This window comes from Mercenaria mercenaria, chromosome 8 (genome assembly GCF_021730395.1).
Source record: "Mercenaria mercenaria strain notata chromosome 8, MADL_Memer_1, whole genome shotgun sequence".
Classification (NCBI taxonomy): Eukaryota; Metazoa; Mollusca; class Bivalvia; order Venerida; family Veneridae; genus Mercenaria; species Mercenaria mercenaria.
In genome coordinates, this window is record NC_069368.1 from 70,402,900 (window position 1) to 70,425,612 (window position 22,713).

The 22,713-nt window shown below is 35.4% G+C and overlaps 1 protein-coding gene across 1 annotated transcript; it reads left to right on the top strand.

Annotated features, from left to right (window-relative positions):
• The first annotated feature begins 1,290 nt into the window (after window positions 1-1,290).
• On the top strand, window positions 1,291-22,671 carry LOC123566120 (uncharacterized). The gene is made up of 2 exons (XM_045359995.2): window positions 1,291-1,392; window positions 15,267-22,671. The coding sequence occupies exons 1-2, from the start codon at window positions 1,375-1,377 to the stop codon at window positions 17,688-17,690; spliced, it is 2,442 nt and encodes an 813-aa protein (XP_045215930.2). The 5' UTR covers window positions 1,291-1,374; the 3' UTR covers window positions 17,691-22,671.
• The last annotated feature ends 42 nt before the right edge of the window (window positions 22,672-22,713 follow it).

Here is a 22,713-nt window from a genome sequence, read left to right on the forward strand (position 1 = left end):
ACCGTAAACTTGGATTTACGAACGTGAACCTACGTTTACGAGCGTGAACTATGGTTTACGACGTTGTCCTATGTTTTCGCTCAAAAGAATAGGTTAACATGCTTTTACGTTCGAAAAACCTTGTTTATCGATCGCTAATCCTAGTTTTTCGACCGTGAACCTGGGTTCACGTAATTATTGGACAATTGCCATACATGTCACGTCCGTAAACTATAGTTCACGGTCATAAACCTAGGCTCACGGTCGTAAACATGGGTTCACGTTCGTAAACATAGGTTCACGGCCGTAAAACCATGTTCACGCCCGAAATTCATAGTTGATTTTATAATCCTAATATATCGACCGTAAACCATGGTTTACATTTGATAAACTAGGTTTCTTGATTGAACTACAAATTTCGGTCGTTATCCTATGTTTACGGTCGTTATCCTATGTTTACGCTCGTGAACCCCAGTTCACGCTCGTAAACCATAGTTAACGAACGTGAAGCTATGTTTACGACCGTGAACTATGGTTTACGGCGTTATCCTATGTTTTCGCTCAAAATTCACGTAATTATTAGACAATTGGCGTGCCATACGTGTGCTAAGGGACTTTACCTAATTTGTTTGACAGCTTTTTAAAGGTGGATAATCAGATTTTGGCCATGTAACGGATTTGTTCGAAACTTTAGCATCTGATCATTTACACTCATTTATGTTCACTTAACACTTAATACAAATTAGATTTTCACTGGAGGTATTTTTAAAATTTCATTTTCCTATCCTGGTTGCCCAACCAAGATAGAGTTATTTTATCATAAGTATAAATTTGATAAACATACTTTGCCTAAGGAAATGTATAAATATTAGACAAATTGTAATATATTTGTAAAATATTTGCATTAAAATTATGTATTTAGATGGAATTCATTAGAAACGCAAGTTTGAAAAAATATTATTACCTCCCTTTGCCTATCTTGGTGTTGTGCAACCAAGATAGATTGGAAATAAATGAATTCAGAAGCTACACACAGCTTTAAAACTTGCATTTTGGTTCAGATTGTTCAATAGTTGATATGTCTATCAAATGCAAATGTAAAACTAGACATTGTATCGAAATAAAAAGAAATACCCAGCTTTTTATATACTTTCATATTAAAGGGGAGTAATTACAAAATTTTATAAAAATAATAAAATATACATTTCAAATAGGAATCTAACTCTATGTAATCGGTCTCTACCAGAATATACAAAAAGTAAAAAATGTCATTAAATGTTGTTAAATGTGATTGACCACCTTTAAAGTAACATTCAATAATCTCAATACAAACAACGCAGTTCAGCGTAACAAGGAAGTTAAAGGATGATATTAGTCATCACGACTTGACAGCTTATGTTTGGATTAACAAAGGTATATTCTTTTATTATTTTATTTAGAATGTCTGATTATCAAAATTTCTAATACTGTTTAGCTTGTAAAAGTGGTTACACTTGAAATGCATCGGAAAACTTCATAAATTAGAGAGCGCATCAAGAATGCATTATGGTACAGAAACGCACAAAAACGAAAGCTATGATCTAAGCGGATCTGTAGTCCGCCCACTAAGCTCAATAAGGAGTGCGCAGATTTACGGATCGTGGGGTTGGAGTTCGATCCCTGGGCTAGGCATGTATTCTCTGTGACGATGCGATAAAAGCAGTATTGCTGAAGTCATTTCGTCCTCCACTTCTAATTCATGTGGAGAGGTTGACAGTAACTTGCGGAAAAAGGATAGTATTGGAACAAAATGCATGGACACTGGTTAGGTTAAAGACCCACCACAGAATAAATGTGGCCCGCCCGCTTGGCTCAATGGAGGGGGCGGGGGGCGCAGATCTACGGATCGCAGGGTCTTGAGTTTGATCCCCGGGATGGGACGTTCGTTCTCGTAACGATTTGATAAAAGCCATTGTGTCTGAAATCATTCGTCCTCCACCTCTGATTCATGTGGGGAAGTTGGCAGTTACTTGTGGAGAACAGGTTTGTACTGGTACCGAATCCAGGGGCACCGGTTAGGTTAACTGCTCGCCGTTACATAAGTACAAGTATCTATTTACAAAATGGACAGACATATATTAGGCCAAAGACAAGATGTAAGATTGTTTTGAACGTCTGGGTCAATATTTTTTCTATTATAAGAATTTCATTAAACCCTGACTTTTCAAAACTTCAGAATATACTTAGAAAACTTGGCAAATAAAAACGACAGACCCTGTCGTTTTTATTTGCCAAGTTTTCTAAGTATATTCTGAAGTTTTGAAAAGTCAGGGTTTAATGAAATTCTTATAATAGAAAAAATGTGCTCGATTTTTTGCTAGACTGATATGAAAAGTTTTGACCGCACAAATTTTCATAATGGAAAAATCATAATTTTGATAACATTTTCGCGAATGGAATTTTTCCTTCAATGTAGATTTTAATGAAACTTCTCACAGTCGTTAATATGGCTATAATCTGGTGAAATAAAATGTATAGGGTCGTGTGCTTGTTCTCGAGATATTTGTAATGTATTTATACACTCACATTTCTGTGAGATCTGATATTAAGACATCTTTTTTAATTGTTTAACGTGTCAGATGTTTTAATATCATATTTGAACTTCAGAAAGGTAGTAACGTTGCCGTTGTAATAAACTCGCCTAATATCTGTCATTTCCGCACGCCGAATCCAGGCTTTATTCTACGTTTTCCGAATAAAGGACGTTACGTCATAACTTCCGGTTTATCAGTTGTGCAGAACTACCTTTATGGTCCGAGAGCTCACGGACTTTTATTGCAACAATTGAGGCCAAAAGAAGTTTATACATTTTTGAAAACAATATTTCATATCCTGCATGAAAACCCATTTCTTAAGTGTCAAAGCCGTGCCTATCTATATTTTGTTCACTTATGTTTGTGATAGGGGAGGTAAAACTCACTTGTAAAAATATTAGGGGGTAGGGTAAAGTTTTCGCCTACTAGTTTTTTCACTGATTAATTACAGTAACTATCTGATTGTCAGTAAATGTATATATGTCCAACAATGACAGCAATAAGAAATTCATCAAAAAGGACTGAAGGGCAAACTGGATATTCAAGGTCAAAGGTCATATTTATGTAAAAATCACAAAAATTGGCATACTTGAAATTCATTTTTATTCTTAATAAATAGTTTGTAATCATAAGTCACTCATATTTATTTATGTAATGTGTGTATATCAGCCAAAATTAGAAATGCAAATTTTATTGCAAAAAGTCAAGGTCACCCCTAATAATTGAAGGTCAAAGTTCATTTTAATGCAAAAATGTGAAAATTATTACCTTAACTTTTTCTAATCTGTTTAATATGTCTTCACTTTGTTAGTCAGTGAAGTTAATTCGTTTTAATGTCTGTATGTCAGGCAAAGTCAGCAGTGCAAATGTAACCCTAAAAATGCCAAGAGTAAAGCTAATATCAAGGGTCAAAGGTCAAATTTGTGTGAAAAATCGCATGAATAGCTTCCTGTTTGAAAAACAACAGATATGTATTAATCATTATAAGTAATTGCTCGTGATTTATTTAAATGTATATTTGTCTCACAATATCAGTAATACAGATATCGTCTAAAATCAGACAAGTTCAAATGTAATATTAAGGGTCAAAGGTCATTTTCAAGTAAAAGAATGAAAAAAATAGCTCTTTAACTTTTCTCTTTTTTAACAATATCTTGTCGATATTAGTCAATGATATCAGTTCATTTTAATGTATAAGTGTTAGGCCATGTCAGGTATGCACATATAATTTCAAAACATTCAAGTTCAATCATAAATTGAAAGGTCAAAGGTCAAAAAGTGAGTAAAATGTTGCAATAATATCACCTATTTGTATATATTTTTATTGTTTAAAAGTATTTGTTTTGTCATTTCAGTAACTAATCGTTGTTCATTTTACAGTATATATGTCAGACGATGTCATAGAGGAGACAATAAGTCAAGGTCACACTTGGTATTAAGGGCAGGGGTCATTTTTGTGTAAAAGATCAAAATGTAGCATACTTACTCATTACTTTGTTAAAAAATAGCTTGTTGTTATTATTCACTGTTAGAAATTTATTTTAATGTATACATGTCAAGCAAGGTCAGTAATGTAGGTTTTATCCTAATAAGTCAAAGCCAGCCCTTTTTATCCAAGGTCAAAGGTCAAATTTGTGTGAAAATTCGCAAAAAAACCAGCATTTTTGCAATGATTTTTCTTTATTGTTTTAGGGTGTTTTTGTCAACACTAGTAACTGATCATTATTCATTTTCAAGTATATATAACAGGTGATATCATTCTTCCTTAATTATGAAAAATCAGTTATTGTCAAACCTGACATTAAAGGTCAAAGGAGAGGGTCTTCAAGAAACTTGCCATTATGAAAAAATGGCTTGAACAAGATGGAGAGCAAATGAAAAAATCCTACGGCAAGTCTACACAGGCACCGTTCGGCCCATAGCAGAGTACGCATACACCTTATGGGTAACTGCTTCCAAAACCAGTACAGATAAACTGGACGAGGTTCAAAATTCAGGCCTGAAGATAATTCTCGGAGCAATGAAAACAACTCCAATAAAAGAATTGTAAAAGACATCCAACTTTGAGCCATTAGAGACAAGACAGGCATACAATAGCTCTTGTGCAGGCAGAGAAGGCAATGAGACTTCCTTCACACCCACTCCTTTCAAAACTCGAGAGCAGAACTGAAAAAAACATACTGAAACGACAGAATCTCAACGATATCGTCAAAGAACTGCAGAAATGAAAAACAGAAGCACTGGACACAGAGGCAGAGCCGCTTGTGCCCGATGAATGGGTTCCTAGGCAATGTGCTCCAGATATCAGATTGGAGGTACCAGGAGTAGAAGAAAAGGGAGAACAACATCAGGCCCACCAACAATCTTTTACGCTAGAAATGATCAATGACCGCTATCCAGCACACTCTTGGATCCAAGCATATACCGATGGATCAGCGGAAAAGCAGTTCAGAATGCTGGAAGTGGTGCCTACATCAAATTTTCTCTCACTCTCTCACTCAGTCGGCAAGAGATTCTCAGACTTTAGAGCCGAGACGCAAGCCCCCACTTCGGCCACACCCCAACTGTATGAGCGAGGAGAAGATGGACAAAATATTGTTTTCCTGACAGACTCCAAGTGAGCTCTTCAGACTCTCAGCAGGTCCATCAGACATCTTAACGAGACAGCTGCTGGAAATGTAGGTATAGCCGGAGATGAAGCTGCGGACAAACTTGCAAAGGAAGCAACCAAGGAAATACAGTTCCAAACCTCCAACTTCATACAGAGAATCTCAGATTCTGCAGAAAAACAGATTTTCGTAAGAATTGAAGAACATAAATGATGGAGGCTACCTGCCAAATCATGACAGTCTGCACAAGCTAATCAGGCACAGCCAAACAACTATCCTCCGTCAGCGCACTTGACACTGTGGCCTGAGAAAACATATGAAGAAGTGCGGTGATGCAAAGACACCAAAATGCCAGTGCGGATCAGAGGAACAATACCATTCCACATCCTGCAGAGCGGTTTCTATCTGGAAGAAGTACGCCAGGCTGTTTAGCCCATAGACATCCAAAATGAGACCAAGCCGTGGGGAGATGCCAACGACATGCAGAAGCGGTGAAATTCACTGCCGTATCTAGTGGCAAAGCAATGCCTATCTATATTTTGTTCTGGAAATTTGATGTAGGCACCACTTGCAGCATTATGAACTGCTTTTTCCACTGTTCCATCGGTATATGCTTGGATCCAAGAGTGTGCTGGATAGCGGTCATCGATCATTTCTAGCGTAAAAGATTGTTGGTGGGCCTGATGTTGTTTTCCCTTTTCTTCTACTTCTGGTACCTCCAATCTGATCTTTGGAGAGCATTGTCTAGGAACCCATTCATCGGGTACAAGTCTCTGTGTCTAGTGCTGCTGCCTTTCCTTTCTGCAGTTTTTTGACGATATCGTTGAGACTCTGTCGTTTCAGTATGTTCTTAGTTCTGCTCTGGAGTTTTGAGTGGAGTGGGCATGATGGTAGTCTCTTTGCTTTCTTTGCCTGCACAATGGCTTTGTACTCTCGTCTTGTCTCTAATGGCTCAAGGTTGGCTGTCTTTTCCATTTTTTCTATTGGAGTTGTTTTCATTGCTTTGAGAATTATCCTCAGACCTGAATTTTGAACCTTGTCCAGTTTATCTATACTGGTTTTGGAAGAAGTTACTCATGAGGTGGATGCGTACTATGCTATGGGCCGTACGGTGCCTGTGTAGACTTAACGTAGGATCTATTCATTTGCTCCCCAACTTGTTAAAGCCATTTTTTCATAATGGCGAGTTTCTTGAAGACCCTCTCCTTTGACCTTTAGTGTCAGGCTTGACCTTGACTAATTTTTCATAATTAAGGAAGAATGATATCATCTGTTATATATACTTGAAAATGAATAATGATCAGTTACTAGTGTTGACAAAAATACCCTAAAACAATAAAGAAAAATCATTGCAAAATGCTGGTTTTTTTGCGAATTTTCACACAAATTTGACCTTTGACCTTGGATAAAAAGGGCTGGCTTTGACTTATTAGGATAAAATCTACATTGCTGACCTTGGTTGACATGTATACATTAAAACAAATTGTTAAAGTGAATAATAACAACAAGCTATTTTTTAACAAAGTAATGAGTAAGTATGCTACATTTTGATCTTTTACACAAAAATGACCCCTGATCTTTAATACCAGGTTTGACCTTGACATATTTTCTCTTCCATGACATTGTCTGACATATATACAGTAAAATGAACAACGATCAGTTACTGAAATGACAAAATAAATACTTTTAAACAATAAAAATATATTACAAATAGGTGATATTATTGCAACATTTTACTCACTTTTTGACCTTTGGCCTTTCATATTATGATCGAACTTGAATGTTTTGAAATTATTTGTGCAAACCAGACATGGCCTAACATTTATACATTAAAATAAACTGATACCATTGACTAATATCGACAAGATATTGTTAACAAAGAGAAAAGTTAAAGAGCTATTTTTTTCATTCTTTATTGAAAATGACCTTTGACCCTTAATATTACATTTGAACTTGTCTGATTTTAGACGATATCTTTATTACTGACATTGTGAGACATATATACATTTAAATAAATCACGAGCAATTACTTATAATGATTAATACATATCTGTTATTTTTCAAACAGGAAGCTATTCATGCGATTTTTCACACAATTTTGACCTTTGACCCTTGATATTAGCTTTACTCTTGGCATTTTAGGGTTACATTTGCACTGCTGTCTTTGCCTGACATACAAACATCAAAACGAATTAACTTCAGTGACTAATAATGTGAAAACATACTAAACAGAATAGAAAAAGTTAAGGTAATAATTTTCACATATTTTGCATTAAAATGAACTTTGACCTTCAATTATCAGGGGTGACCTTGACTTTTTGCAATAAAATTTGCATTTCTAATTTTGGCTGATATACACACATTACATGAATAAAGATGAGTGACTTATGATGACAAACTATTTTTTAAGAATAAAAATGAATTTCAAATATGCCAATTTTTGTGATTTTTACAAAAATCTGACCTTTGACCTTGAATATCCAGTTTGCCCTTCAGTCCTTTTTGATGAATTTCTTATTGCTGTCATTGTTGGACATATATACATTTACTGACAATCAAATAGTTACTGTAATTAATCAGTGAAAAAACTGGTAGACATAAACTTTACCCTACCCCCTAATATTTTTACAAGTGAGTTTTACCTCCCCTATCACAAACATAAGTGAACAAAATATAGATAGGCACGGCTTTGACACTTAAGAAATGGGTTTTCATGCAGGATATGAAATATTGTTTCCAAAAATGTATAAACTTCTTTTGGCCTCAATCGTTGCAATAAAAGTCCGTGAGCTCTCGGACCATTAGTTTGGAGCACGGACACTGTTATTACACTGTAAGTTATAGTTTGATTTTGATGCTCGAGTGTACAGTTGATAGATTCGTCTGTTAGTTAGGGAAATTAGCATGATTTGCTTTACCTTATATAGTTTAGGACCACTGCCTATTATAATCATTCAGAATTGCATAGTGGTTACACGGTGACCTGTCGTTGTTTATTGAAAACAGTAGGTGTTATTCATTTCGGTATCATTTTGTAATTATACCTGTTTTATTATTATTGCCAATTGTACAAGTAAAATTCATTTTAATGCAAAATACCGTTCAATGGTTTCTGTTGCTTCGTTAAGTGGCAGGGGCCAGTTTCGCATTTGGCCCGGGTACGTTTTTTAAATAAAATAGACATGTACTTTACAGGCATATATATTCAACTGGTTATTTATGATGTTTATAGAACTAAGGATTCCTGCGTACGAGTGATTATTGTGTAAAATAAATATGTGCATGTATCGATTTTCCTAGCTCCATGTAGACGGCCGGGTCTAAAACTTTACCTGAGGTAACGGAAGTCAGACGAATTGGAAACGGTCCTCCATCCATCCAGCTTCAGCTCAAATTTGCAGAAAAAGTAAACAGTTACGAGATACTTTTCTTCCCACCATTATTTTCGTCTGGCCACATGCTTTAAAAATATGCATGTGTTTTAGGTCAGTCATTTGCAGATAATACGGTACAGGTCGCGCAAGGAGTGCATTTTGGGCCATTTTTGTCCAAAAATTTAGTGTCCTGAAACCTGCGTTTTACTCGTTTTTATCACAGAAGCAACAGAATCGGCAGACTGAAAATGTCACATAATGAAGTGCTATGTCTATGCGAGACATTCGCTCAACAATTGCCTTGAATTTGTCGAAATTGGATTTTTAGCTCACCTGGTGAGTTTTTGTGATCGCTCGATGTCCGGCGTCTGTCTGTCGTCAGTCGTCTGTCGTCTGTCAACATTTAGCTTGTGTATGCGATAGAGGCTGTATTTTTCAATTGATCAGAAATTTGGTCAGAATGATTACCTTGATGAAATCTAGGCCGAGTTCGAAAATGGGTCATCTGGGGTCAAAAACTAGGTCATTAGGTCAAATCAAAGAAAAACCTTGTGTATGTGAAAGAGGCTGTATTTTTCAATTAATCTTCATGAAGTTTGGTCAGAATGATTATCTTGATGAAATCTAGGCCAAGTTTGAAAATGGGTTATCTGGGATCAAAAACTAGGTCACTGGGTCAAATCAAAGAAAAACCTTGTGTATGCGATAGAGGCTGTATTTTTCAATAAATCTTCATGAATTTTGGTCAGAATGATTACCTTGATGAAATCTAGGCCGAGTTCGAAAATGGGTCATCTGGGGTCAAAAACTAGGTCACTAAGTCAAATCAAAGAAAAACCTTGTGTATGCGATAGAGGCTGTATTTTTCAATTAATCTTCATGAATTTTGGTCAGAATGATTGCCTTGATGAAATCTAGGTCAAATTCGGATATGGGTCATCTGGGATCAAAAACTAGGTCACTAGATCAAATCAAAGGAAAAGCTTGTATATGCGATAGAAGCTGTATTTTTCAATTGATCTTCCTGAAATTAAGTCAAAATGATAACCTTAATGAAATCTAGGCCGAATTTGAAAAGGGTCATATTGGGTCAAATAGTAGGTCACTAGGTCAAATCAAAGAAAAACCTTGTGTATGCGATAGAGGCTGTATTTTTCAATTGATCTTCATGAAATTTGGTCAGAATGATAGCCTTGATGAAATCTAGGTCAAGTTCGAATATGGGTCATCTGGGGTCAAAAACTAGGTCACTAGGTCAAATCAAAGAAAATACTTACTTATACTCAAGATTTTTGCTCCAATTTTAATGATAATTGGTCAGAATATTTTTTTTTCCATGAAATCACTAGGTCAAACATGTTTACTCTGTTTAATATGTTGTGTTATGGTGTTTTTCTCAGGTGAGCGACCTAGGGCCATCTTGGCCCTCTTGTTTATGATTTTTTTCGCACTGGTATCAGCGCAGAGTTGTGGAGTTTTCAAATTTACTGTCCCTTGCCCCCTTAGCAGTTTTAGTGGATTCCTGGAGACAAAGTCTTTAGTTAAAAGCAAACACAAATATATCAAGCAAAGCTTTGCAAATTGTGCTTTATATGAAATATTGCATACTTGTATTTAAAAATAGATATTATAAATCGCAGAGTACATGAAATTATATAACGCTATGTTAAAGATGAAAATTTATGGAATAAAATACTAAAATAAAATTGCGACGCTGTCGGATATTGAAACCACACCCACCAAATACAAAATACGTTTTGTACTTTAATGCTATACGTATCTGCATTATCACGGCTGTTAAATCGATGCGATTTTGTACCTCTAAGATTTAAATCGTATTGAATTATATTGATTTGTAAACAAACTGTTCTGTCCCGTGTATCTCAAAATGTACTTGACCTAGAATCATAAAACTTATATAGCACGTGAAGTTGTTTGGGATTTCACTAAGTGGAAAATATACATAAATCGCTTAAAAAATTTGTGAAGAATATTTTACCTAGAGCGATGAAACAAGTACAGTGACAGGAGTGAGGGACATCTGTGTCCTATGTACACACAGCTAGTTGTACCTGTCATCTTGTAGTATTGCTGTATTATCGGAATGATTTATAGCTTGACTATTTGAAAAATAGAGCTTTTGTAATCACCCTTTCGTCGGCGTCAGCGTCCGCCTCACAAAATGTTGAAGTTTCGCATATAAGTAGGTTTCTCATAAACTACTTGGCCAAATGTTTTCACGCGTCAGGCATGTCTTCGGCATCATGAGATGACCTCCCAGGACAAGTTAAATAACACTAGCTTTTTTTTTGTCAAAATTATGTCCTTTTTTAACTTAGAATTTCAGGTTAAAATTTTGAATGTAAGCAGCTTTCTCAGAAACTACTGAGCCAAATGCTTTCATACTTCACATATGTCTTCGGCATTATACGATGATCTCCCATGACAAGTTAGATAACTCTAGCTGATATTTTGTCATTATTATGTCCCTTTTTAACTTAAGTTTTGCATGTAAGCAGGTTTCTCAGAAACCACTAGGCCCAAATGCTTTCAAACTTCACATATGTCTTCAGCATCATGTGATGACCTCCTGGACAAGTTACATAACTCTAGCTTTAAGTTTGTCAAAATTACGCCCCTTTTTAACTTAGAAGTTTAGGTTAAAGTTTTGCACGTAAGCAAGTTTCTCGGAAAATACTTGATCAAATGCTTTCAAACTTCACACATGTATTTGATATCATGCGATGACCTCACTTGACAACCTGGCTTACATTGTAACAAAATTATGCCCCTGTTTCAACTTAGAAAATTTTGATAAAGCTTTTGTATGCAGGCTGGTATTAGGGGAAATACTTCAAATAGTCGTGCGCGATATCATTAGGCAGCTCTTTTTATGAAGTTTATATTATGGAAAATGTATTTCACTAGGTTTTGGTTGGTCTCTAACTGATAGTCGTTACATAACTGAAATACTGTTAAAAACGGCGCTTAGCCAAAACAAAACGCCAACCAAATAAATAAGGGGACTCAAAAGAGATAAAAACGTAAAGTGCAGTAACTATACACATTTGGTATTTGATAACTTTATGTATGGTAAGAGTCTATTCCACGTCTGTTTAAATGAAAATAAGCAAGACATATTTGTTGTTAATATTAACAAACAGTATCCTCGTGGTTCAATTCCTGCGCGTGTGAACTCTGCACCGTGGTTTATCAGATGATGAACCACGTGAAGACCTTGTATGTTAAACTGCATTGATAAAGTTAACATATAATCAAGATCTATGCGTTGTTTATCATCTGATTTACCATGGTAGTTGAGATGTGTGAGGTTGAACTACGAGGATGTTAGCCCGAGTTATGGTATTCAAGCATGGTGATAAAATTATGTTAAAGTAGTGACGATAGGTTGTCATGCGTGTACTTTTATCTAGCGATGATTCAGCGAATTCAGTAAACATGTTATACTTATCTGTGTAGCGGCATGTAATAAACTAACGCATATAAGGAAGTATATACGAGTTTTAATCATTTGAAAAAACTTGGCTGGCGTTTGTAATTTAGAGATCATGCAAATGCATTGAATATTGTCATGTTGTGCAGTTTAATTCAGTATAAAAAATAGAAACTTCAATTATATAAAAGATGGAAAAATAGCATTTGACTAGGGGATAAATCCTGGATTTAAGGTCTTATCTAGACAAGCTGAACAAAGCACCAAACCTCCCCACAATTGTACATTATGCATTTTAACTAAATTCTAAAAGGGTCCACGAAAGTGCATGGGACCAGAAGGTGTATTTATACTATAATAGCAATATCAAAATGGCCGCCATGAAATATTTATGCGCAAGAGGCCGTCTTCAAAAGGATAGTCTAAATGTCACATTTATTTTTTTAAATCGTCAACGTTACACACCTAATTCAGTTGTGCGTCTATTTTATATGATAAAATATTTTTTATAAACTACTGGAGTTGATAGATTTTCAAGACGACCGCTGATACAAAAATATCTTAAAAGAAAATAAAAAGTGTATTGATATATTTCAAATCGAATTCTCAGTCCGTCTTGCCGAAGTTGACTCAAATCCAAATGCAAAACTCTTAAGCGGTGAATGAACTGTTTACAATTAAATAGATAAAAGTGGCCGATCACATTTAAGCAACATTTAATGACATTTTTTCGGTTTATGTACATTCTGTTACAGATCTATTTAAGAAACAGAAAGACCCCTTACATAGAGTAAGATCACTGCATATTATTTTATTATTTGTATGAAATTTTCTGATGACCTACCTTTAATTTCAAAGTACCTGTGACCTAGGGGACCCTTTTTTAATTTTCGTTTTGTTATTACCTATTATCTATATTAAAAATTTGGCCATTTTGTCCAGTCTGTCTAGATCCAACCTAAAAATCACATAAACAGAACGGAATGAATGACATCAAAAAGAAAGTACCGTTATGAAGTCACTTAACCATCACTTCGCGGGCACGGACAGACGGACGGACGAAAAGACGGACGCACACGCCATCACATAATACGTCCGTTTTTGTTTTTGTTTTTCAAAACCGGCGTATTAATAAAACGCGCCGTAGTTGCGTAGATTGGTCGCAATATAGCAGTTTACCCAGAATTCTTTCGAACAAATATTTTATGCAGATAGAATAGATATTTACGTTTTACTCAAAGTTATTATAGTTGCATCGAACAAAATTTTGTAGGATTGAATAAAAATATTAAATTTTTGAACAAATATTTTGTGATATACAATAAATATTTTTGTTTTATTGAACAAATATGTTTATTTTGCAATAAATATTTTGTAGGATTCAATAAATAATTTGAAAACAATGAATACATATTTTGTCGCATTGCAGATGTTTTAGTTTTACAATTTATATTTCAAAAGATAGAAAAATATATGAAAACATTGAAAAAATATTTCGATTTTACAATAAATCATAATTTATATTGTATATAAATTGATTTATGTTTTACTATAACACTAATCCCTTCTTACAACCAAGGTACAGGTGGCCAGTCTAAATATTTCTTTCTTGTATCGTTAATTGGATTAAGATGTGCAGACATCATTTCTTTCTCCCTTTGTTTCTACCTGTGGTCAAACACGCATTCATCACGGACAGGATGCATGCAGTCTGCACAACACACTAGCAGCAACCAATGAAATAGCTCGATTAAATTCTGATGAGACGGAACCGCTCCGTCAGCGTGGGTAGCCATTTCAATCAAGGAAGCGCTTGTGAATACATGAAACGGATATTTTCTTTTTGATCAGGATTTAGATTTGTATTTGTATCTTTTACTCTTTTAAAAAACTTTTTCCCTTTCCGCCCCTCCACCCACCTGGCTACTTGTACCTTTAGACTTGCTTCTTTTGTACGTTCTCTGTAAAAATATGGGTTTTTGTGTTAGAACATAATGTTTATCTTGATATCTTTGTTACTTTTCTGTCATATGTATCTGTTAATTTCCGTTTATATCCTGTATTACTTAAGTCGGTGGTATTGTTGTCCAACTTTGTGTCATCTTTTCGATACTATGACTAAGTAATTATGTTTTCTGTCTAATCAAGTATTGGGTATTTTCATGTTTATTAATTGAACACATGTTTTAGTTATGAACAAATGTTTAAAAATAAACACGTCTGGCATTGCCAGACATTTTCAATCGTGGTATTGTTGTCCAACTTTGTGTCATCTTTTTGATACTATGACTAAGTAATTATGTTTTCTGTCTAATCAAGTATTGGGTATTTTCATGTTTATTAATTGAACACATGTTTTAGTTATGAACAAATGTTTAAAAATAAACACGTCTGGCATTGCCAGACATTTTCAATCAACTTGATGCTTTTGTGTTCAATTTATCACTAGCTTATTTGCTCCTCGTATGACACAAATAAACAAAGAGGTAACTCTTCACCAGGGCAATAGAAAAATATAAAATATTTTAAGACATTAAATAAGTACATAAAGATAGGAAATAATTATAGAAGATATAATATTGCAACACACTACACGCCATACTTCTTCTTGGTTTGAAATATGTTCGAATAAAGTTAGCAACAACAATATAATACACACCACACGCGTGAACTTTCTCTGATGTTTTTGTCTTATTAAATATACTCGTTAGTTTTGTTTGTTTGTTTTGGGTTTAACGCCGTTTTTCAACAGTGTTTCAGTTATGTAACGGCGGGCAGTTAACCTAACCAGTGTTCCTGGATTCCCTACCAGTACAAACCTGTTCTCCGCAAGTAACTGCCAACTTCCCCATATGAATCAGAGGTTGAGGACGAATGATTTCAGACACAATGTCTTTTATCAAATCGTCACGGAGAACATACGCCTCGCCCGGCGATCGAACTCACGATCCCGCGATCCGTAGATATGCGCTGTCCCTACTGAGCTAAGCGGGCGGGTCAATACTCGTTAGCAAACTTGAATAGTGTTTTTGTAACATTTATGACTCTTATTCTAAATATAGTGTTTTATGTCGCTTTTGTATGAAATATCAAAAAAGTATTGTCTTTTAGTTAAACCAACCCAATCCTGTTATTTATCTTAGCCAATATTTGAGACTGTTCAGCACTTTTACACGAACACATACAAATATTTATCAGTTTATTTTATCACAAGAAGTCCACATGTAAAACAAATGTTTAAGATAACTAACTTGTATATATTTTATTTAATTTCCAGGACTTCACAATGCCTTCCGTTGTACTTGCCTTGGCACTGTCCATCAGTCTATTAGTAGAATGCACAGATATACACGGGAATGCAATAATGGACACGACATTCAAGAAAGAGCGGGGAAAATTTCACTTGACTACCAGAGGTTACAACAAGGGTTTGTCGGTACCTGCCAGAAGTATTAACATAACAAACAACTTGAACATAACACCAAGAAATAACGTTTTCAGACAGAAAATCAAGACATTGAAAGAAACTGCATGTAAAGTTGAATTAGAAAGCGGGTGCATCAAGAAATTCAGACACATAGTCTATTATTCCGAAGCAAATTTCGTTTATTTGAAGCTTGTACCAAATGCAGGTGTAAATATCACAGGGAGCAAGCTTATTGTTGGCGAAAACCTCTGGGTATGGACATTTTACGGAAAGGAAGGTGGTCTCGAGATTTTGAACTGGCCTATAGAGTTTGGGATCTGGTCGATGGGATTGCTGTCTAGTTACGTCATGAAAGAACCAATGACGATGGAACTGTCACATGTATCTGGGAACTGTTCAAACTTAAAAGTCGGAGAAAGGAGTAGTGACGAAGCTATCAGCAATGCATTAGTAAATCTAACCACAATAATGCTGCCGTTTGGAGAAAAATACGGACCAAGTTTCTACTGTTATAAATCTAGAGTTTACATTGATCCACATTTCGTTTACATGTTGTGTAAGCATATTGTTTGTCCCATTGAAGCCATCAAGTACAACTGTTGTTCTTACTTTTATAACACAACATTGCAGGACAGAGAGGTTAGCTGTAGAGAGCAGGAATTTAAATATGACCCAGTGAACTGGATTCTACCCACTGTAGTGTCTATATTGTTGTTTGGGTTTTGTCCTATCTTTATTCTATACGTCGGTCACTTGGTAGCAGACGAAGGCAGAGGTCATCTAAAGGGAACCTTGCATAACGTTATAGAAAACACCAGGGACGAAAGTATTAGTACTACGGAACGACTAGTTTTATTGGACGAACACCATCACGTGACCCTTTCCAAAACGCTTTGTTTGCCAATGAAAAATTGTTCCTTTAATGCATATTCAAAGGCTTCAGTGCCTTGTCAGATTATTTTCAGCAGGGTTTGGCGAATAATTTTACCATTTCTCAGTTTGGTTATCATAGGTTTGCAAGTGTGTCTGGATTACTGGTATCTGTATTCATTTGTCGAAACAAGTATTAAGAAAGGGGTTCCTTTGGGTTTCCGGTCTGTGTTAGCAGGGTATAAAGAGAGTAAACTAAACTTTTTACCATATCTAGGTGGTCCCTTTGTTGCTGTTGGCATATATATTTTCATAACGAGTGCATTGCTGGTGATCCCAGCCTCTGTGTCGGAATTACTTTTGAAAGGTCTCCAAATCAACAATGTAGATGAAACGTATTCCCCTTTGTGCATGAGACTTAGATCAATCGAAATGTTTGGTTCAATAAGTATCAGGAGAAGACATGGATACTTCAAAATGTACAGTGTGTTTATGGCGCAGTTCTTTATGCTTCTCAATAGTAAATTCTGGATGCACGTAGTTAACGTGCAATATGACCGTTGGAAGAAATACTCTTGCTCGAAACTATGCCTTCTGTTTATACCGGTTTACATCATTGTTTGCATCATTGAAATAGCATTTTGCGTTATAATATATGGTTATCCCGTCATTTCCTTTGCTCTAATGATCATTAAAGCATACTGCGGAAAACTTTGGAATCCAAATGCCAATCGGAAATTTCCACTGAGAATTTTTATTTTTGTATTTACGGTTGTTCTGATAGTGTCTGTTATGTATTTTCTTTTTATGTTTGGCACAATTTTCATGGATGCCTGTCTGTTTTTAACCAGGGTAGTCGTTTTCACATTCACTGGGATAGTTATCTACCCTAAAGTGTCCTACGGATATCTTATTTTCACTTTCACCGTTTTCTATTACATCTGGGAAAGTATTCAGGAGTATTCTAACGTTTACCAACGTCTGCTCAAGGATACAATCGCTACATGTGAGAGTTTACAGAGAGCCAATGACTCGGAAAAACTTGTTATGAGAAGCGGGGATTACAAGGCGATAAAAGAATCGCTGTTTGAACACGTCATTGAAAACCATTTTCCTAGGCGGAAGCAAGTGTTCCTGTCAGTTCTAAAAGTCGGCGTGATTCTAACTATTTTGGGACTGTCTATAAATGTTCTGTCGGAAACCGATGGATTCCGTGAACTCCATGTCATAATGCATGTTGGTACAGCTCTGTTTGTTTGTGCTTTGCCGCAAATTCTGAAATCTATGTGTCGAGATCATGGTGCGAAGTTTAAGCAGAAACGATTTCGGAGAGAACTTGCGGACACTATTACAAGCTACACAGGTTATCGTTCTGTTGATTCCTCTGACAGCGATCTAGATTGATAAATATGATTTGTGTCGCTGAATATTATATGTCTTATTAGTTATTGGACGATTGCTTAGTATTCCAGCAAAAGAAAACCTGTTGTGAGCAATAGATTATCATCAGGAGTTCACCGGTGTTGATATTTTAGAGAAACTGTATATATGGGGTGACTCATAAATAACTTGTAATATGTTACATTATTGAAGACGGACTTTGAAACTTTGATCCTTGATTGACTACAAAAGGGTAAAATTTTGACGGTTTATTTAGTTTGTAATATGTGATACTTTTTGACAAATTTCAAATCTTGGCAACTTGACAATTTTGATTTTTGTGCGCGGTTTATATGACAGTTTAATAATAATTTTCTTATATGAAAAAAAAAATTAAATTATTTTTATATTGTCGACATGGCAATGTTGATTTTGGAGTTCAAGAGCATATCGGACAGTTTTCTATATGTATGTAGGTAAACATTTTCCTACGGACAGCATTTCTTTAAACTTTATGTACTGACTGAGAGTCCAGTTTAAAACGGAAATATGTATAAAAGTTATAGGTATCCGGGCTTGATCTTGAATTACCTGCCCTTGAAAATATTATTTTTTAATATTTCCGACTTTCAAGGGCAGATAATTAATGACCATGGCTGGGTACCTATGATTTGTTCTATTTCATATTTCTGTTTTTGATTTGATTCTCTGTCAGTAAACACAGTTAAAAGAAGAAATTCTGTCCGTAAGACAATTTTGCCCCATGCCAATATAGACATTGTGACAAATGTCCTTAACTAAGAACATGACAAAATGATACCTCAAAGATCTGGTCTTTTCCATGGACCGAATTTCTTTTAACTTTGTATACTGACTGCAGTTTCCTTGCAATGATATTGAATTATTTGCCATTGAAAATTGATTTTTTAGTATTTTCTCATTTCCAAGGGTAGATAATTCAAGACTAAGCCCGAGTACCTTTGATTTTTGTGCCCACATGAGTGGTGGGGGAATATAGATTTGGTCTTGTCCGTGCGTCCGTCCCTCCGCCCGAAGTTCGTGACGCGGCTAGATCAAATGAAAACGATGGGCGCACCTGGAGCGCAAATGTGTCCATTTTTTAGCACATGTGTCTATTTAGCTGAGAGTTGTGCCATTTATTCAAACACTTCTGTACAGTCCGGCGGGGGAAGGAGATTTTTGACAGTTTTTGACAATATCGCCACAATTATAGTGTTTATCGGGAACAAGTAACTGTTAAAACACTTTTTATGTAAAGGGCTACCTCTTAAAACAAAGCGTGTGTATTTTCATAGAATTATTCAGGGTTGTTTCTGAAAAATCGGCCGAAACCCTAATGCAACGCCGTTTCGAGTGGGTCGCTATGCAACGCAATCAAGTGGATACCGTTCTGTGTCTTGCTTGCGAGGTCTTATCCGTCTTAAAAAAGTCTTTAAAGCCTGACAATGTATAAATTTAGAGAGTTTTATACCATTATAATGATCCCGTCATTTCTAATATATTGTACTTTTACACTTTTATGCTCACTTAACATTTAACATATTTTTGCGGACATTGTCAAAAAAACATCAACACAAAGACATAAAGCAAGGATGAACATCGATCAATAATTATCATTAAGTAAATAATAGTATTAAGTTGTAAAAACAAGAACCAGTTAACGGATATTTATCTCCTCCACAAATGGTACTGAACAGCATACCAAAAGCGGGTTGACTCTTTAAATCAGTATAGTAGTTACAGTTTTTAGTCCCTTAAAAACAATGCATTGCGATTTCATTACTGATTTGTTGTGCATTTAAGCTTTTCATACAAAATAAATAAAATTTGGTCTATGATAAAATTATTGATCAATTTGTTTGTATATAATGTCATTCATATTCCTGGTGAAGCGTTCATTTATTTTCAGAGAGATAAATCACAGAGAATGTTAAAATTGACCAGGGAAAAGACATGACATAGAGGATATTTGTTTGTTTCAGTGTAAGATCGAAATATATTCCACCGAGTGAACACTATAATGCAATATTTTCACGAGTGGCGCATGGTGTTCACGAGTGAAATATATTTCGATCTTACACTGAAACAAACAAATATCCTCATAATATTTCGATCTTACACTGAAACGAACACATTTTCTATTTATTGTATGCATTTTTAATGTTTTTAACCAAATCTTATTCAGTTTGTCTGCGCAACGTCAAGTGCATCGCAACATAACATCATAATGTCGTGACGTCAGGATGCTTTGTAGAAAAAGGTATAAATATTTCTACTACGTTTCCTGATTTCTTTTACATTTTATTATGATAAAATGTAAATATATATGATATTTTGTTATTTTTATATATGTTTACCTTTGCTGAAGAATATTTTGCAAAAAAAATCCTGTCATTTATAAGGAGTAAATTTTCTCATATACATCGGCAATATATAAGAAAATACTATTGGTAAAATCCGAGTAATTTTAAGCTTTTGCAATTATTAAAAAGTGAAAACGCAACAGAAATCCGAAATCTTTCGATATACTTCTATAAAGCTTTTCATTTTAGAAATAGGTAGTCTAATGAATATTGTTAGAAACAACAAAGATACTTACATCTAGAAATTTTTATTAAAGACCCTTAATTGTTTTAACTGTTGTTGTCAAAATGTAATATCTTCTGTTTTTAACCAGGTTTTCAACGAAAACCTGAGTTATTAAACTGGGGTATGTCGTTGGTCGGGCGGGCGGGCGGGCGGGCGGACGGCGGCGTCAAACTGGTGTTTCCGGTCAATAACTTTTGTTTTGGTAAAGATATTTGAATAAAACTTGGTATGTATGTAGCTTATATCAAGACAAAGGCTGGGATTGATTTTGGGGTTTCTGGGATCAAGGTCAAGGTCACTGTTACTTAAAATAGAAGAAGGGTTTCCGGTCAATAACTTAACTTAGGAATGAGCTATCATGATGAAACTTGGTGTATAGAAAACTTATATAAAGTTGTAGCTTGGGATTGATTTTGGGGTTTCTGGGATCAAGGTCAAGGTTATTGTTACTAAAAATAGGGTTAGGGTTAGGGTTAGAGTTGTGCTTTAAAGTGGTGCACTGTGATTCAATATACTTTTTTATACGCCCGAAGGGACGTATTATGTTATGACGCTGGTGTCCGTCTATCCGTCCGTCTGTCCGTCTGTTCGTTAGCAATTTCGTGTCCGCTCTGTAACTCTGTAACTCCTTGAAGGATTTCAAGGAAACTTTACACAAATGTTCACCACACCGAGACGATGTGCAGAGCGCATGTTTTGGATGTCTCGCGTCAAGGTCAAGGTCACACTTAGGAGTCAAAGGTCATATCAGTTTGTTTCGTGTCCGCTCTGTAACTCTTGAACCCCTTGAAGGATTTCAAAGAAACTTGACACAAATGTTCACCACACCAAGACGACTTGCAGAGCGCATGTTCTGGATGACTTGCTTCAAGGTCAAGGTCACACGTAGGGGTCAAAAGTCATATAAGTTTGTTTCGTGTCCGCTTTGTAACTCTTGAACTGCTGGAAGGATTTCAAAGAAAGTTGACAGAAATTTTCACCACATTGCAACGATGTGCATAGCGCATGTTCCGGATGACTCGCTTCAAGGTCAAGGTCACACTTAAGGGTCAAAGGTCATATATGACTTTGCTTTGTGTATATTAATCTGCATTGCAGTGCTCTTGTTTTTATTTGGCAGATCTCTTTTTTGTACTTACAATAATTTCTTTTTTAATTACTTCCCTTTTATGTTACTATAAATAGCTTATTTTGAAACTTTTGTATTATTGGCAGTAGGGAAAAACCAAGACCACTTTTCTATGGTACAACATGGATGGTACCTCCAATGTTAAGGTGTATTTTTACATACCTGTACCTGATAAGGATTTTTTTGTAGACTTTGAATATTTTTTTTGTGGACTTAGCTTTGTTTTTTGAAGTTTTCCTTTTGTTGTTCCAGTCCTTTGGGGCTACAACAGTCAAGTTCTTAAAATTTTGCTCCCATCCTATGATGTAAACCTTCGGGCGTATATTGCCCCGCTTGGCGGCGCTCTTGTTATTCTTATGAAAAGTGTTGAAAACCTGGTTTCGTGGCATTGCCGCGTTTCTTGTTGTCATATGGTATTGTATTGTGAAAGGCAAAACTTTTTCATGTTATTTTGTCTCTCCCAAAAAGCAATTTCTGCATTTTTGAAACTAATGATTTTAGGGTTTGAATTTACGGGGTATTAAATAGGAAATGTCTTGCCATCGTCACGTTTTTTTGTTTTTGTTTTGATTTTTAGATAAACTGGATACATGCATTTATCATGCTATGCTATGAGTAGATCTTGTATGATTTAATTAATGCATAATAAAGATTCTTCATCTTCTTCTTCTTCTGATAAAGCTCAAAATTTATTCATTGTTAGGCTGTAATGACTGTTTTTAAGACGGATTAGACTTCGCAAGTAAGACACAGAACGGTATCCACTTGATTGAGTTGAATAGCGACCCACTCGAAACGGCGTTGCATTAGGGTTTCGGCCGAAACAACCCTGAATAATTCTATGAAAATACACACGCTTTGTTTTAAGAGGTAGCCCTTTACATAAAAAGTGTTTTAACAGTTACTTGTTCCCGATAAACACTATAATTGTGGCGATATTGTCAAAAACTGTCAAAAATCTCCTTCCCCCGCCGGACTGTACAGAAGTGTTTGAATAAATGGCACAACTCTCAGCTAAATAGACACATGTGCTAAAAAATGGACACATTTGCGCTCCAGGTGCGCCCATCGTTTTCATTTGATTCGTTATTTGTGACCATGACTGAAAAATGGGTCCAGATGAGGAATTTTGACATTTTCAGTTTTTTGCATATTTAGAAAGTATATTCATTCAGAAGTAAATCCTGAAAATATCAGATGAAAAGCTTCAAAATTGTCAATTTTATGACAGATTTTGTAACATAGATATTAAAAATGAAAACAGTACATTTCAGTTATCCTTTCTTTCTAGTTTATTTCTCACATACT